The 17,198-nt window shown below is 43.2% G+C and overlaps 2 protein-coding genes across 7 annotated transcripts in view; one reads left to right on the forward strand and one right to left on the reverse strand.

The window, feature by feature from the left end:
- Nucleotides 1-5,082, reverse strand: part of Ap4s1 (adaptor related protein complex 4 subunit sigma 1) — a 48,425-nt gene extending 43,343 nt beyond the window's left edge. For 2 of the 3 annotated variants that reach the window (XM_048415623.3, XM_085697674.2), the window contains exon 1: nucleotides 4,762-4,891. The gene's annotated coding sequence lies outside the window, so the exon portion shown is untranslated. Of the gene's footprint in view, nucleotides 1-4,761 lie in introns of all 3 variants that reach the window. The other variant, XM_085697675.2, reaches the window with a different exon arrangement.
- Strn3 (striatin 3) overlaps nucleotides 4,150-17,198 on the forward strand; it is an 82,515-nt gene continuing 69,466 nt past the window's right edge. For 2 of the 4 annotated variants that reach the window (XM_085697669.2, XM_085697668.2), the window contains exon 1: nucleotides 4,151-4,656. In XM_085697669.2, coding sequence (XP_085553795.1) covers nucleotides 4,366-4,656 — 291 coding nt within the window. In that variant the 5' untranslated portion in view covers nucleotides 4,151-4,365. Of the gene's footprint in view, nucleotides 4,657-17,198 lie in introns of all 4 variants that reach the window. The other 2 variants (XM_085697667.2, XM_085697670.2) reach the window with 2 other exon arrangements.

Below are 17,198 nucleotides of genomic sequence, written 5' to 3' on the forward strand. Positions count from 1 at the left end.
CAATACATGTAAATTGAATGACAAGTCCAGCGGGGCAAAACCAGAATATATAGGCTGTATATTAGCTGTAGGAAAGAGAATAAGAAGTACCCTGTTGTGGAATATTACTTTAACTATGTAAAGGTGTGTTACATTTGTTTATGTTGTAGAATATTACTCTATGTAGAGGTGTGTTACATTTGTTTATGCTGCATTTGTTTAATTATGTAAAGATATGTTGTTTTACCTTTTTCTGCCTTAAACACATGACTGTGCAAACAGAGACTGTACTTTTGTTTCCTGGCTGCCCAGACCCAAATAATCACACAGAAACTATATTAATTACAGCACTGTTTGGCTAATGGCTCAGTTGTATTCCTTATTAGCTCTCACATCTTAAATTAACCCCTTTCTTCTTCTTCTTTTTTTTTTTTCAAGACAGGGTTTCTCTGTGTAATAGTCCTGGCTGTCCTGGAACTAGCTCTTGTAAACCAGGCTGGCTTTGAACTCACAGGGACCTGCCTCCTTCTGCTTCCTGAGTGCTGGGATTAAAGGTGTATGTCACCTCTGCCTGGCAAATTAACCCATTTTTATTAATCTACGTATTGCCACGAGGCTGTGATTTACCAGTGTGGCATGTTACTCCTTTAGCAGCTACATGGCATCTCTTCGACTCTGCCTACTCTTCCTCTTTGTCCCTATCTGAATTTCCCACCTGGATTTACTCTGTTAAGCCATTGGCTGAAATAGCTTTATTCATCAACCAGTAAAAGCAATACATATACAGAAGGACATCTCACATCATGATTGGGCTAATAAAAAAGCTGAACAAGCCAATAGCTAGGCAGTAGATGGATATGTGGGACTGGTGGGCAGAGAGAATATGAGGATGAGGAATTTAGGCTTGAGAAGTAGGGAGATGGAGGGAGAAAGAGAGGGAGAACCCTGGGGCCAGCCAAGCAGTGGCCAGTCAGCCAGCCAAACACAGAATAGGATATACAAAACACAGATGAAGAGAAACAAGTTAATTTAAGTTACAAAGCTAGTGGGACAAGCATAAGACCAAGCATTCATAATTAATAATATTTCTCCATGTTATGATTTGGGGGCTAGAGGTCTGAGAAAGCCTGCTACGACACCCTAAAAACTAAGTTGATTAAATATATGGGCATTCTTTTCATTTTGCTTTTAAACAACCTGGAACTCATCATGTAGTGTAACTAAGGGTTCAGACGCACAGCAATTCTTCTGCCTCAGCCTACCCAGTGCAGAAAGCACAAGAGTCGCCACACCTGGCTTAAGTCGGCTTCCTTGAAGAGCATCATAAACTGAGCAAGCTGGTGTACCCTTGCCACCTCAGCACTGGGGTGGTAGAAACAGGACAATCACAGGTTCAAGGCCAGCCTGCCTATAGATGAAACCTGCCCCCAAATCAGTCTGCACCTAGGGAGCAGGGATGAAGACAAGGGGTGAAAGGAGAGAACAAGAAGGAAGTCTGGAAGTGGGCCTGAGGAGAGGAAGTGACACAGCCACCCATCAGAGAGGGAATTCCAGTTAGGCGAGTGGAGCTGTGATCCAGTCACCCGGGAGGACCGACAGGAGTAGTGGGCGGGAGGCACAGTGCTAACTGTTAAAACATCATCCCAGTGGAGAAGGAAACTGTACAGTTCAAGTCATTACCCAGGCTGGCTGGGAAGTAAGACTGTAATCTCAGTACTTGGAAAACCGAGTCAGTAGGATCTTGAGTTCCAGACTAGGCTATACAGCAAGACCTGGCCAAAAAACACCAGAGGGATGGGGTAGTTGAGGAGATGATACTTCAGAGGGCAAAGCCGCAAACCGTGTTACTGACATGTAGAAAATGACAGTTAATGTGCTCATCATCAAATTTGTAAACGTGGAAACAAAGTTTTAAAAGCTCTTTTGGGGAGCTACTTATGCTCAGGTGTGAGGTGTAAAGTCAGGATGGTTAGTATTAATTAATTTGCTTATGACAGGACTGGAAACTCTGTAAGGGTAGAGAGAGGGAGATGGATGTACAACTCCAAGGGTGGGTTCATGTATCCCAGGCTGGCCTCGAGCTAAGATGATCATGAATTCCTGATCCTCTGCCTCCACCTCCCAAATGCTGGGATTACAGATGAGTGCCACCATGCAGCCTACTTTGGGCTCTGTTCTAAATCTGGAGATGGCTAAAATATTTAAGCAGAGGTGACAATCAAACCTGCCTTGGAAGACTAGTCAGACGTCAGGGAGAGTGAGGTGGAAGGGCAGAAACAGGAGGAGACAGGAAAGAACTTTCTGAGAAAGGCCCGGGTGCCTGGGTTAAATGGAGGGTACCAGACTATAGCTAAGTGCCATCCAGTAAGACAGGCAATAAAACACAACAGAGTTTTCGTTTTTTTTTTGCTGGGTAGGTGGGGGAGGGGCTGAAGTGAGAAATACAATGTGCATCTTGCTCTTTCGCTATAATCATCACGTGAGTGGGCTCCAGGCCCTTGAGAGAGCTTCACAATGTGTAAGTCCTGAGAGGGTCCTGAGGACGAATGTAAGGTATTTTTGGGCTTTAAAAAAAAAAAAAAAGGAATAGGGCTGAAGGAACCAGCTGTAGGCTGACTGTTAAGTGGAGAAACTACTCTAATCGTATGAAGAAATAGCACTGTTATCTAAGACCTCATTTCATATGTAAATATGGCAGTAAGAATAAGTGTTAACAGATCCAATCAGTTCTTCATTAATTATAATGATACAGCAGACATGACCAAATAAAGTGTATTACTTTGTCTCTGAAATTACATCCTGAATGGCTCCATAGTGAAAAATTTGTATAGGCTTTCATAGCGAAAATAAGTTTAAAACGCAACCAACTTATATGCAATTTCCTGTATAGCTGTAAATACTGCAACTCTTCTCATTATGCTGTTAAATATTCCTTTTGTTTCATTGTACACTAAATGATCATCCTGTAGTCCTGGCTGTTCTGGAACCCACTCTGTAGACCCTGCTGGCCCCAAACTTAGATACCAGGCCGTCTTGTGGGATTAAAGATGTGGGCTGCCACACCCGGGGGTCAGGTTATTAGTTGTATTAACTTTAAAAACTTTTTAGTTCCTGAGGATAATTCCTGTGAAACCAAGCACAGAAAAATGCACAGCACGGAACTTAAAAATATGACCTTGTAGGTGTGTATTATTTCACTCTAGAGCCATCTAAAGATTAAGATATCGCCACTGTTCATTTAGTTTAAGTTGTATTCATAATACTTTTGTTCTCTGCTTCAATCAAATTTCTGCTACTAATGAACAATATATGAGTTCACTTCTAAACATCAGAGTCCAACTATGGGTGTCTTTGAAAGTTATCTTTTCTCATGCACCCACCATTCTCAGGACTCAAGATATCACTACTTCTTCCAGTTTAAAAAAAAAAAAAGAAAAGGGAAACAATCGCTTAAACGCTCCCAAACACAACCTATCTCAGAATTATAAAGGTTGAAGACAAGTTACAACAGGCAGCCCTGAAGTGGGACCAAAGAAGCAGGTCGCGGCGAAGCCCGGGAACTAGTGCAAAAGTCGGAGGAATCTGGGCCATTAGCCAAAGGTGAACGTCCCCCTGGATCCTGAAGACTGACTGGTGCTACGACACTAGAGGTAAGGTGAGTGACAAGCAGAGAAAGAGGCGCGATCCTTTGGGAGTTGAGCAAAACGCGCGAAGAATTCGACTGAGAAACGTCAGGCATTCCAGGGCAGGATACGCCCAGCTTGACCCCAGCCCCGTGGGCGAGGCCCTCACCGCTGCCGATGATATCTGCGTGAAGTAAACAATCCGAAAGCTCGAGGCCCACGCACTCCGCAAAGTCCCGGCTGCACCCCGGGATGCCACTGGTGCTGAGTCGGAAAACCGGGGGAGGGGCGGGCGCCGGCGTGGGGGCGTGGCCCAGACTTTCCCCGCCCCCTGAACGCGGCGCATCCTCAGTGCGCCCGTCTAGGGTGAGGCCTGACTCTATTTGGTTATCCGGCGTGCGGCCGCCGAGGCGTCCGCTACCCGGCGTGCCGTGCGCGAGCCAGCGACCGAGCTGGCGGGCGGGCGAGCGGCGGCGCGACGTCTCTCCTCAGCCGTCCCTCCCCCTCCCTCCCTCCCTCCCGCCGCGGTCCCCCCCCCCTTTCCCCAAAGTGAGTGAGTGAGACGGGCAGATGGAGGAGGGACTGTAATGGCGGCAGCCGGCAGCTCCCTGCTCTGATCCGCGGCAAGCACACGGCAGCGACCCCACTCCCCGGCCCTCTCCCGGCCGGCCCCCGCCCTGCCGTCGGCGCGGGGCCACCGTCCCCGACCCTCCCCGCAGCTGCCGGCGTCTGGCTCTGCGCCCCGGCCGGGGCCCCGCACACAATGGACGAGCTGGCCGGAGGCGGCGGCGGCGGCGGTGGCGGTGGCCCGGGGATGGCGGCCCCTCCCCGGCCGCAGCAGGGACCCGGGGGGACTCTGAACCTTCCGCCGGGAAACGGAGCGCCGGGCGGTGGGGGTCCGGCGGCCTCCGAGGCTGCGGGGCCCCCGCCAGGCCCCGAGCTGTCCCGGCCGCAGCAGTACACCATCCCGGGGATCCTGCACTACATCCAGCACGAGTGGGCTCGGTTCGAGATGGAGCGGGCGCACTGGGAGGTGGAGCGGGCCGAACTGCAGGTACCTGGCCGGGGGGGCCGAGCGCGGGCTGGGGGACCGGGGCGCGGGCCCCGGGGGTGGGGCCCGGATTGGGGCCTGCGCCCTGAGGGGCGGAGGGGAACCTACCCGAGAGGCTCCGGCTGGCGAGCGGCGACTGCCTTCCCGGCGCCCCCTCCCCCGTTCCCGCAGCGGCCGGCTCCCTGCTCACAGGCGGCGCGCTGCGGGCATCCTTGGGGCAGCCATTTTGGCTTTTAGCATGGCGTCTGCGGGGCTCCTCCGGCGGCGCCTGCCGGGCCTCCGGGCTTGGGCCCAGCGCCTCTGAGCGACAGCCTGGCGTGGGTCCGCTGGGCCCCGAGTTGGCGCTTGTTGGTCCTCTTGAGGTTGAGCCCAGGCACAGAGGACCTGGGCTGAGCGTCTCGCCTCCTGGCCCCGGCACCCCCTTCCTATGTGGCGTCCTGCCCCCTCCCCCGCGCCTCGGGACGCAGTTGCCCCTTGACAGCCACGCCGCTCCGGGCTGCCACCTCGCACAATGGCTTGCGGCCCGCCGCTGAAGTTTGCCTTGCCACCCTCAACTTTTAAATACCCGGGATGCCGCTGTTCTCACTTGGATCTTCTTTAGCGCTTCATGATTCATCAACACTTTTAACTGAATTTCCCTCCTTTGAATCGGCTTCTCTTGACTTTTCCTTCCACGTCCTTGTTTTTACTCATACAAAGCCCAACTGGACTATCTGTACTGGATTTATGAAATGTCTGCGCAAAGAATTGTTCTTTACTTTGAAGTAAAACGTACTTTTTGTTTGGTCCAAGCTAAAACGAAGCTAAATGTCCACTTAATGTGATCGACTTGAGTTACCCCAAGTTTTGAAAGATGGTAGTTTCGGGTTCCTGTCTTGAATTTTTTAAAATTAAGTACCTCTGTTTGAAAGGATTATTTGAGTTGTAGGATAGTTGCATTTAGTTTTAGGTTCTTTCCAGGGTATAACTTGAGCTTAGAAGAAAAAGGCATGCATCTAAACGTTGCACCTGTTTTTTTTGTTTTTGTTTTTTTTTTTTAGACTTAGGAATTTCGGATGTAAGCAGTATTGTTCATACACACACATACGTCACACCTTTGGTGAGTTTAGGAAGAAGTGATGTTGAAATAGGAGGTTGATTAACGTAGAAAAGATATTTTCGCGGGGCGTGGAGGTGCACGCTTTTAATCCCAGCGCTCAGGAGGCAGAGGCAGGTGGGTCTCTCTGAATTTGAGGCCAGCCTGGTCTACAGAATGAGTTCCAGGGCAGCCAAAGATACACAGAGAAACCATGTCTTGAAAGAAAAGGTATTCTCATATATAATTCGTATACATGTATAAACATGAATCTTCAGTTTTCATTACATTGAGTGAATATAAAGAATTTCATTCAAAAATTAAAAATACACGGCTGTGTGGTGGCACAAGTCTCTAGTCCCAATACTCAGGTGGATCTCCCTGAGTTCAGGCCACCCTGATTTACATAGAGAATTCCAGGACAACCAGAGATACATAAACTCAATCTCAAACAAAAAAATGTAAAAGAAACATAAAACATCAGTAATGTTTTGTTGACAAAAGCATTGCAGTCAAGTGATTGAACCAGTAAATATTTGTTGTAGGTTTTCGTTTTGCTTGGGGCAGGGTTTCTCCTGTGTTTTCTGTGGCTGTCCTGGAACTCAACCAGGCTTGCCTGTCTCCGGAGTGATGGGATTAAAGGTGTGTGCCACCACGCCCAGCTGTGTGTGTGTGTGTGTGTGCTTATTTTTTTAATAGCTATTTACTTCTATTATTTGTGTGTGCCTGAATGTGTGTACACCACATGTGTACAGACATCCTCAAAAGTCAGAAGAGATCTTTGGATCTGTGTAGTTATGGATGATTAAGGAGCCATCATATGGGCAATGGGTATTGAACCCTGGTCTTCTGCATGAGCAGCAGTTGTTTTTAACCGTGAGCCACACTCCAGACCCTAATTGTTTTTTGTTTTTTTTTTTTTTTTTTTTTTTTGGACATAGGGTCTTATCCCATGCTAGCCTGGTACTAGGCCGGCCTCGAACTCAGATATTCCAGATATTCACTTTCCTCTGCTGGGATCAAAGGCATGCACCACCACAACAGCCTCTACAGTCTGTGTTGTGGTTATTTTGAGACAGAGTGTAGTCTTGGGTGGCCTGGAACCCACTATGTAGAACAGGCCGGTTACCCCTCTTAGAGATCCATCTGCTTCTGCCACTTACCTGCTGGGATTAAAGGTTTGCATCACGCAACTAACAAGCCAGTAAACCTTTTATTCCACAAAGTGGGTTAAGTTAAACTTAAAAATCTTACATATTTTATATAACAGCTTTAGTTGATTTGGTAGTTTTAAGATTGTTCTTAATACTTTTGTGCTTTCGAGATAATTTTCAAAATACTTAAGTGAAAATTGCTTGTGATTTCTTTAATTTAATACGCGTGGGTTTAAAGTTTTGTGGCCATATAACTTTCTAGTATAGTGTGATGCCAACTTAATGTTCCATGTGGGTAGACTGAGGTTAAAGTATTCATTAAAACATGTGTTGAGGCTTTTGCTTACTTTGATAGACCACCAGTTTCTTATGTGGTTTTTGATCCTTGTACTTGTTCATTTTCATCGATTTTTTTTTTTCAAGTTAGCAGTTGAGTTTGTCACTCGGGCATGGTTGATGTAAAGAGTTAAGGAGGAAGCTTCTTGTGTCCAAACTAACAAGTTTTACATTATTGAAATCTATGTTGTCAGCCCCTTATTCCCTTTTCCTTTCCATTGTTCCTGCCCTTTACAGCAACAGAAAAGGACTTTAAGGATTCTGTTGCTGGGCTTCTTTCAGATAATTTGTTATTTATCAGTCATTTTGGGGGGTGGGATAGGGCTGTTTAGCAAAAGCTGTCTGGAACCTGGTAGGTGGCTCACACTGACCTTGAATGCTATTATTAGTCTTTAATTAAGACTGCTTGTGAAGTATGCACTTAAAGTTTTATGTGTTGAAATGTATGTCTAAAAATGTATGTATATTTAAGCTATAAATTTAGAATTATTTCTGGTACTTTCTTAAAAACAAGATAACTTCTATCATTTTTATATAGTTCTGAGTGCCCTAATCATCTACACATTATTTTTTGAAACGGTATCTTGTAATATTGCCCAGTCTGGGTCTTAACTCCTGAGTTTTAAGTGATTCCCTATCTCAGTCTCCCAGGTAACTGTGTTTAACATATGAACACACATTTTTTTGACTGTCTTGGAGACTGAATCCTGAGCCTTATGCGTGTATTTAGTGTGTTTGGTTTGGATCTTCCACAACACACAGATGGAGGTCAGAAGACTACTCCTGGGAGTCCGTTTTCACTTTCCACAGTTGGTTGTCAGGCTCGTTAGCAAGCTCCTTTACCTCTTAGCTATCTTCTTAGCCTCCAGATTTTCTTTGTTCTGTCGCACTTACTGGTTATCCTCAGTTTGTAGTATTGCCCCTTATGAACATTGTAGAACACAGGTTTTTGTTGGTTCAGTTTTTTATTTTTTGGTTCATGATTGACCTTAAAATTTGCAAATCCTATGACTTTATACACTGTATTGGGCTTAAGCTACAGTTTCTGCTGTTAACTATTTCTTCCCCAAAGTCTTCCTATAGGGGTGGTTGTTTTGGGGCACCCATTTGATTCTGGACCTGGGAAGGCAAAGGTGGGTGGATGCCTCTTGAGTTCCAGGTCAACCAGAGCCTTATAGTGCTACAGTCTGTTTGAGACTCTTCACTAGCTTCCATTCTCTCATTCCTTGTTTTCCTTTTACCTGCTTCATCACTTCTGTTCCAATTGGAGACATTGTCTTACTATGTATCCCTGGTTGGTACGGTGCTCAACTCTGTAGCCAGGTAACTCTGTTACCTTACCTTCTCCAGTAAAAAGAATAGTATAGGGCACCACCAAGTGCAGCCCACTTTTTGTAATATTTCCTCGTTTTTTTCTAGTTGTAATCTGAGGTTCTAAATGAACTTGTATTTCACTATTATTTTACCAAAAAAATCAGATTTTTATTACATTTTATTATTGTGTGTGTGTGTGTGTGTGTGTGTTTGTGTGGGAATGTGCATTAGTACAGCATATGTTTGGAGGTCAGAGGACCATGTGTGTCCAGGGATTGATCTTAGGTCAGCAGGCATGATAGCAGAGCCTTTATCTTTGAGCCAACTCCAGGGCTATCATCCAATTTTTAAAACTACTGTATTTACCCATTTCATTCTGAAAACTTCATGGCAAGGTTGGTGGAACTGGCTTTTTTCTAGCTGAAATATTGGGACCCAGGGTTTAAATAACGTGCTCAAATATACTACTGGAGACAGCAGAAAGCAGAACTGGGATTTAAATCCGAGGACATACTTTTAGCTTCTAGATGTTTTCAGACTTGTTTGTAAATTTCCTGTTTAACTTTCTATCTCAAATTCCCCTGTTCATCTATTCAGCTGATTTTGTATCCCTGTTCTCCCTGCAAACCACATCAAACCTGTTCCATTAATATTATTACTAGTAGTTAGTCTTTTCCGGAGTGTATTCAGTCTCTTGAGTTTCGTTGATTTTTTTTTTTTTCATAGTTACTTATTTAGTAAATGTGTGCTGGTTTGGGCTGCTTGCTGGGCATATAATTATGTATGAAACAAAGACTTTACCCTTAGGGAGCTTGTTATGTAGAGAATAAAATGCTTCAAGTGGCAAATTAAAAGAAATGGAAAAAGTAAATGAGATTGAAACTTGTATGAATTTTCAGTTAATATTTAGTGCTTACTGAGTACTTTCTGTGAGCTGGATTAATGTTTTAAATGTATGCATAAAAATAGTCCACGAACTCTGGATATTATGTTCTTCAATATACTTTTACTCATTGCCCTCCCTTCTGTTTCTGAGGTAGGGTCTCTTGTACCCTAGGTTGACCTCAGATTATTTAGATAGCTAAGGGTGACCTTGAGTTTACCTTCTACCTCCCCAGTGCTGGAATTACAGTTGTAAACTGTTTTTATGGTACTGTGAGGCCAACCCAAGGCTTCATGCGTATTAGGCAAGAATTCTACCTACATTAAATCCTTAGCCGTTCATTTAATTCTTACAAAGTCCACACCACCATGTAGTTGTAGATCTGAAGTTTAAGAAGTACTGAATCATATTAAGAACATTGCACTTGGGAGAAGCAGCAAAAGTAGATATTCCTGAAGGGGGAAAGAGACTGTTGAATAAGGAGGGTTAGATTAAAATGGTTGAAATGGCCATGTAAAACAGGCTCATTCTAAAATAAATTCTCACTGAAGTTTAATTTGAGTGGCTTATAGTACTCCTGCATATACAGTGACATGGAGTCTCTTTTAGCTTAAAAAAGGAAGAAGGTAAGAAAATTTTGCCTGGATAGCCTATGAAGTCTGACCACTAACCCAAGGAAATAATCCTGGTTTATTCTGTGCATTTTATTTTACTGCTACTCCGGTCTTTGTTCATAGGGCTTCTCTTACCTGAATTTTCTAGTGTAATCTAAACTTTCTTTCATCTGGTGCCTATTTTTTAAGTTTATCCTTTACAATGTACATCTAGTATTGTTGTAACCTTGCTTTAGTATTTTATTGTAGAGTGATTCAAATATATGTTTAAAGAAATAGTCTTGTGATCTCCCATAAACCCTGTTACTCATCTTAAAGAATAGCCCCTTATGATCAGTCTCTTTGTCCCCTGAGACAAGGTCTCTTGTATCCCAGGCTGGCCTGTGTCTGTGTAGAGAAGGATAGTCGTGAACTCCTGAGAATATTGGGGTTCTAGGAGTGTAACATTATACCTTGTTAATGTGTGGTCATGGGGATGGAACCCAGTGCTTTCTACATTCTGGGTGAGTACTCTGCCAACTGAGCTATAGCCTTTTACTTGATCAGACTTGTTTTAACTGTTTCTATCCATTTGTCCTCAGCTCCCCTCCCCCCTCTCTCATCTCTCTCTCTCTCTCTCTCTCTCTCTCTCTCTATCTCTATCATCTATATCAATCATATCTATCTGTCTGTCTGTCTGTCTGTCTATCTATCTATCTATCTATCCATCTATCACCTATTGACAGGGTTTCTCTGTGTAGCCCTGACTGTCCTGGAACTCTCTCTGTAGAGCAGGCTGACCTCAAATTTACAGAGATCCATCTGCCTCTGCCTCTGAGTGCTGGGATTAAAGTCATATGCCACCACAGCCCAGCTATCTCATAATATTTTGATGCAGATCTTAGGCCCGTGTAATTTCACCTTTTCTACTCTAAAGCCTATGTGTTGACTTACACCTGTAATCCTAACACTTGGGAGGCTGAGACAGGAGGATCATTGTTAATTTGAGACCAGCCTACTTAACCAGTGAGTTCTAGGCTAACCTGGACAAAAGGGGGAGGGCCTGTCTCAAGGCAAAGAAGAGAAAGCATTATATATATTAAAAGATAAGGGTTATTAATATTAAACACAGCTACAGTGTGACTACTATGTCATATTGTTAATAGATTATTAATTTCTTGATTTTATCAAATATATTGTTTGGTTTTCCAACTAAGTTTCTTTGGAGTTCTTTGAATCAGGATCCACATTGTGGCCAAGACCATCTTCATTTCGTGGTAATTTTTGTTCAAGAAATTAGTCAATGAGAGATGGTTCAGTTGATAAAAGTGCTTGCTGCCAAGCCTTATGATTTCTCTGGGACTCACATAGTGATGGTGAGAATAGGCTACTGTTAAGTTGTTCTTTAACGTGTGTGTGTGTGTGTGTGTGTGTGTGTGTGTGTGTGTTTGTTTGAATACATACATATAGACTCACATGGATACACACACAAGCGTGGAATGGAAGTAGATTATTGTTTGGTTGAAGGTTTTCAGAGTTTGGTTGTTGTTAAGCAACCTCCCTGTGTTGTAGTTTTTAGTTTGTTGTAGTGCTCTGCTTGCCTTCCTTAAAACGTGGTTTGTTGGCTCTAGGGGCTTAATCAAAGTTGTTTTACTTTTTTCTGTTCCTTGTGGAGGGTGGGGTGTGTGGAAGGCAATTCAGTTTTCCAGGTGGTGGTGAGGTCTTTGACGGAAAGGCACATGGTCAGTCAGTAGCTTTGTTTTTGTGCCATTAGAAACTATTTGATGTTAGGACTTAGAATTGGTCATTCATAAGAACCATCGTTATTATTTGTTGTGAGATATTTGTACACTGTGTGAAGATTTTTTGTTGTGATTGGTTCAGTAAAGTTCTGAATGGCCATTAGCTAGACAGGAGGTTTAGGTGGGACATCCAGGCAGAGAGAGGAAAATGGAGGAAATAATTGAGGTACAGGGGAGACACCAATGAGATATGGAGTTGGGCATACAGAATGAAAGAAAGGTAAAAAACCACATAGTAAAACATAGATTATTAGAAATGGGTTAATTAAAGTTATAAGAGCTAGTTAGGAACAAACCTCAGCTATGGGCCTAGTTATTTGCAGGCTGGCGGTCCAAAGATAATTGGACAAGAAAGTTTGCTACATAGGGCGTTCAACATAGGACCTGAGAAAGTGGTCTCCCGGGTAGGCTCCATGTACAGAGGTGTGACTCTTTTTTAAGAGGCCCTGCTACTGAGCACTTGAATGGGGTTTATGAGTGGGTGTGCTACTACTTGGTGGTGGGAGACTAGGTAGAATTGCCTGCTGGAGCCTAGACTGATTGGCCCGGCTCCAGGACAGCAGGGCTCTGCAGGCATGAGGCTCTGCTCTTGGTAACCTGAAGGGGATGGAGTCAGCACCCATCATCAGGCCATGTGATAAGCAGAGCCATGCAGTGGAAGACCTAGCTGCTGCCTGCTTAGCAATTTAAGGTTTGGCTCACGCATCAGAGAACACTGCAAATGCGCGGGCACAGAAAGTTAGAACCAGATGGAGAAAATCTCTGAACAGACATATGCTTAAAAATGTGCTTAGATTCTGAAGAAAGAAAAGGAGTATCGAAAGTCTTAGGAAAAAAAAGTTTAAAAATAAAAGTAAAGTCTTTCAAGAAAGAGTAAGGTAATTTAAAAAAGAAAAGCTGTGTAAGAATGAGAAATACATAGGGCATCTGGGTCCTGTATGGTGTTTTATTGACTTTGAATTTTTTGAATGCTGATGAGCGAATGGCAGCTCCTGAAAAAGAGACATTGGATTATAGAAGGGACTGCTGAATTAAACCAGCCTGTATATTTTAGAGATGTCTTGGCATCAAAGTGGAAGTTGGGAAGTGTGTTGCATTAGGAAAAATGTTTCCACAGGAAACAGAAAGTTAGGATTCTCTTCAAAATGAATGAAGATCAAATTTGATTGGGGGAGACCTAAAAATCTTGGCTTGTTGACAAGAAGAAAGAAACCAAGAAAGACTATAGGACAGGTGACATATATGCTGATCCCTTGATGTGGGAACAGCCCTGAGACTGAATGAGACTTGATAAACCTTGTTGGCTACAGAGCCCTCATGACTTATTATATGCCATCCTTTTATATGGCATGAACTGAAGTTTGGTTATACAATCCAAACAAATTTAGACAGTTAACAGATGCCTTTTACCTTCTCAAACATGAAACAAAAAGATCATCTTCAACTGACTTGTACGCACTACATTTTCCATACTTGTATTAATGCAGATACATATGTTGCCTTTAAAAGTTTGTGTGTTTTCAGATAAAAGGAACCAGGCACCAGTAAAAATAAGTGTAGCTCAGGTGATCCAGCCTCTCAGAATGCCCGTTTTCTCAAAATTTTTCATTCAGAGCCACTTCAAAGCTCCTAGCTGAGATGGTCCAACTTCTCACACTACTCCAGTTAGGACTTTGGATAAGCCCTGCACTTTTCCATCACACAGAGACTAAGCAAAAAATAATACAGCTAGCTTTTCCAGGGCTTGACCGTTATCCCAATTTTCTTAGGGTCCCCCAAAGATGCTGTTGCCCTTGGGAAGCAGTTTGGGTACATTCACATTTCTAAAAGGTGGTGAGGTGGGTGATTTTGGTAGGTTATGTGATGTTTGTCATCATTTTTTAAAGAACTGGGAATATAGCTACAAGTGTATGTCTCTCCCTCCCATTTTGATTCCTAATACTTTGTAAAGGGGACATGGTGGTGCATGCCTGGGATTTACTAGATGATGTGTCCAAAAAAGAAGAATGGGTAAGAAATGTATGAAAGAAAAAGATAGAATAGGTAAGTGTGATATGCTGTTAATAGTTGTGTCAGCTAAACCTTAGAGAGGCCTAGACTATGGTTTTATTTAATTATTGAGTTAGGTACTTTCTTTTTTTTTTTAAGATTTATTTATTTATTTATTTATTAGATCTCATTATAGGTGGTTGTGAGCCACCATGTGGTTGCTGGGAAATTGAACTCAGGACCTCTGGAAGAGCAGGCAATGCTCTTAACTGCTAAGCCATCTCTCCAGCCTGAGTTAGGTATTTTCTAAGCTTGCATGGTATTGGTTTTGTAGTCCAGATTGGTGTTGAACTCCATAAAGCGCTGCCTCAGGCCTTCCCCCTGCTGGGATTACAGATGTGTACCACCATACATAGCTTTTCTCATAGTAACATTTCTCGTGTTGCTTCAGGACCGTTGAAATGGAACTAGCCACACATAAGCTCACATGTTTAGAAGTGTGTGTGGGGTAAGAGTAGAGGAGTCTGAGTTGCTGTTTATTGCTGTGAAGAGACTATGGCAACTGTTTGAAAGAAAGCATTTAATTGGGGAGTTGTTTATAGTTTTGGAGTTAGTCTGTTGTCACCATGGTGGGAAGCATGGTGCTGGAAAAAGTAGCTGAGAGCTATATCCATCCTGATCTACATGCAGGCAGAAAAAGAGAGAGGCAGGACTAGGCCTGATGTGGTCTTTTGAGACCTCCAAAGCCCACTCCCAGTGACATATCTCCAGCAAGACCACACCTAATCCTCCAAACAGTCCACCAGCTGGGGACTCAGTATGTAAACATGAATTTAAGGGAGCCATTCTCATTCAGACAACTACGAGTAGGAGCCAGATTCTGTACTACCACTATATTTGTGTGTCTTTGTAGTTTGCACATATTGTTACCCCTTCTGTGGGTTTTTGTTTTTGAGACAGATTTTCTCTGTGTAGCCCTGGGTCTGTACCTTGCTCTATAGGCTGGCCTCGAACAGACTGAGAGATTCACCTGCTTTTGCACCCGCCCCAGTGCCGGGATTATAGGTGTGATTAGCCCTTTTAATTACCTTTCATAAAAGGTTTTCAGTTTTAATTTTGTTGTCTTTTTCCTCTAGTAAGTTCTTTGAAAGGATCAGGTGTTTTATTTCACTTGCATATTCACTGAGAGAGGAAGGACCTAGCATATTATAGGCATTTGCTAAGTAATTGTTACTGAGTAGAGTTGCACAAGAAATTTTTCCCCTTCAAAATGAGTAACTCTTTTGAGGTGCTTTAATGAGTGCAGGTGGTGCTTAGCTCAACTGAAAATATTCCATGTTGTTTCAACTTTGTTTTAAAAAATTGTTTAAAGGGGCTGGAGAGATGGCTCAGAGGTTAAGAGCATTGCCTGCTCTTCCAAAGGTCCTGAGTTCAATTCCCAGCAACCACATGGTGGCTCACAACCATCTGTAATGGGGTCTGGTGCCCTCTTCTGGCATGCACACAGACAGAATATTGTATAAATAAATATTTAAAAAAAATTGTTTAAAAAAAGTACAGCCTACCGGGTGTAGTGGCGCACACCTTTAATCCTGGGGTGGGAGTGGGTGGGTTGGGGTGGTGAGGGGCAGGTGGATCTCTGTAGATTTGAGGCCAGCCTGGTCTACAGAGCAAGGTACATGACAGCCAGGGCTACACATAGAAACCCTGTCTTGAAAAAAAAAATTACGTGAAAAAAGATCTGGGGCTATTGCTCAGCGATAGAGCATTTAGGAGGGCTTCGATTCAATAGCTAGCTCTGCCCCACTCTGTTCAAGAAAAAGTACATTCAGGAAAATACAAATTAAAACATTTTGTAATTTTGAAGCTGGAATACAGCTGAGTTAGTAAAGTGCTTGTCTGTCATTGCAAAGCCCTGGACTCAGTCTCCACTGCTTCATAAACTGGGTGTGATGCCAGCCAGGTCTATAATTTTAGCACTAGAGAGATAGAGGCAGGAGACAGTTACATAGTGAGTTTGAGTCAAGGCTGGAATACATGATACCCTATCTCAAAAAAATTATATATGTTAAAAGAAAAAAGCAACCCTTTTGGGCGGTGAGGTTGCTGGCAACTCCCAACCCCATTTTCTTTTTCTTACTCACTGAAAACAAGCACAGTGGAATAGACAATTGCTTTTATCACCATTGATTCCCATTATTTCTTTTTTTTTCCCTTATTTTTTTGGAGGTGTCGGTTGGTTTTTGAGACAGGGTTTCTCTGTAGCTTTGGCTGCTGTGGAACTCTTTATTGTAGGCCTAGCCTGGTCTCCATAGAGCCAGCTGCCTCTGCTCCTGAGTGCTGGGGTTAAAGAAGAACACTACTACTGTCCAGCCATCTTCTCTTCTTTATTGAACCAGAGTTTTACTGTGTAGCCCAGACTAGACTGGAAGTCCCTATGTAACCCAGACTGCCTTTGAATTTAATAATATAGCCTAGGATAGCCTTGAGCTCATGGTAGTCCTCTTGCTTCAGGCTTTCTGAGTGCTAGGATTACAGGTGTGAGTCACCATATTGGCATGTATATATGATTTTCTTGGTGGCTGTCCGTAGATTACATTAACACTTAAATTTATAGCAATTTCTAGCTTTAATTAATACTGGTTTAATTAAAATTGAATATAAAATGTTCCTCTAAAACTTTTATTTCCTACTTTGTTCTTCATGCTATTCTTCAACAATTTACATATATTTGATGTATACCCAAACAGTGCAGATTTCTAATTATTGTTTAATGAACGTGCTTCTTAAGTCAGGAAGAAAAACTGTTCAACTCTTTTCAATTTATATCTCAGTAGATTGCTCAGACTGACCTTGAATTTAACTCAGTAACTTGGTTGACCTCAGATTCACCATCATCCCTTTTCTTCTCAAGTATTCAGATTGCAGACATGTACCATTACACTCAGCTTCTTTTCCATATTTACCAGTTTGGATATAGGGAGTCTTAAACTTCTCTCTCTCTCTCTCTCTCTCTCTCTCTCTCTCTCTCCTGAGACCAAGTTTCTCTGTGTAATAGCCCTGGCTGTCCTGGAATTCTTTGTAGACCAGATTGGTCCCAGACTCACAGAGATTCGCCTGCCTGTCTCTTAAGTGCTGGGATTTAAGGTGTGAACCACCATCGCCTGGCCCAAATTATTTTTCTTTGTCATTGTGTGCATGTATGATGTGTGTGTGTGTTGAGTGCAACATATGTGTATAATTCAGAGGCAAATTTTTGAAATTTGTTTTCTCACTGCTTACTGATGTGGGTTCTGGGAGATGAAATGTGGTCACCTTTACTTACGCAGCAATCTCTCCATCCCTAGGCAGTCTTTCTTTATTTTCATATTAGGCCAGGGCTTGAATCTACTTTTGGCA

Source organism: Myodes glareolus, chromosome 11 (genome assembly GCF_982192425.1).
Source record: "Myodes glareolus chromosome 11, mMyoGla1.1, whole genome shotgun sequence".
Classification (NCBI taxonomy): Eukaryota; Metazoa; Chordata; class Mammalia; order Rodentia; family Cricetidae; genus Myodes; species Myodes glareolus.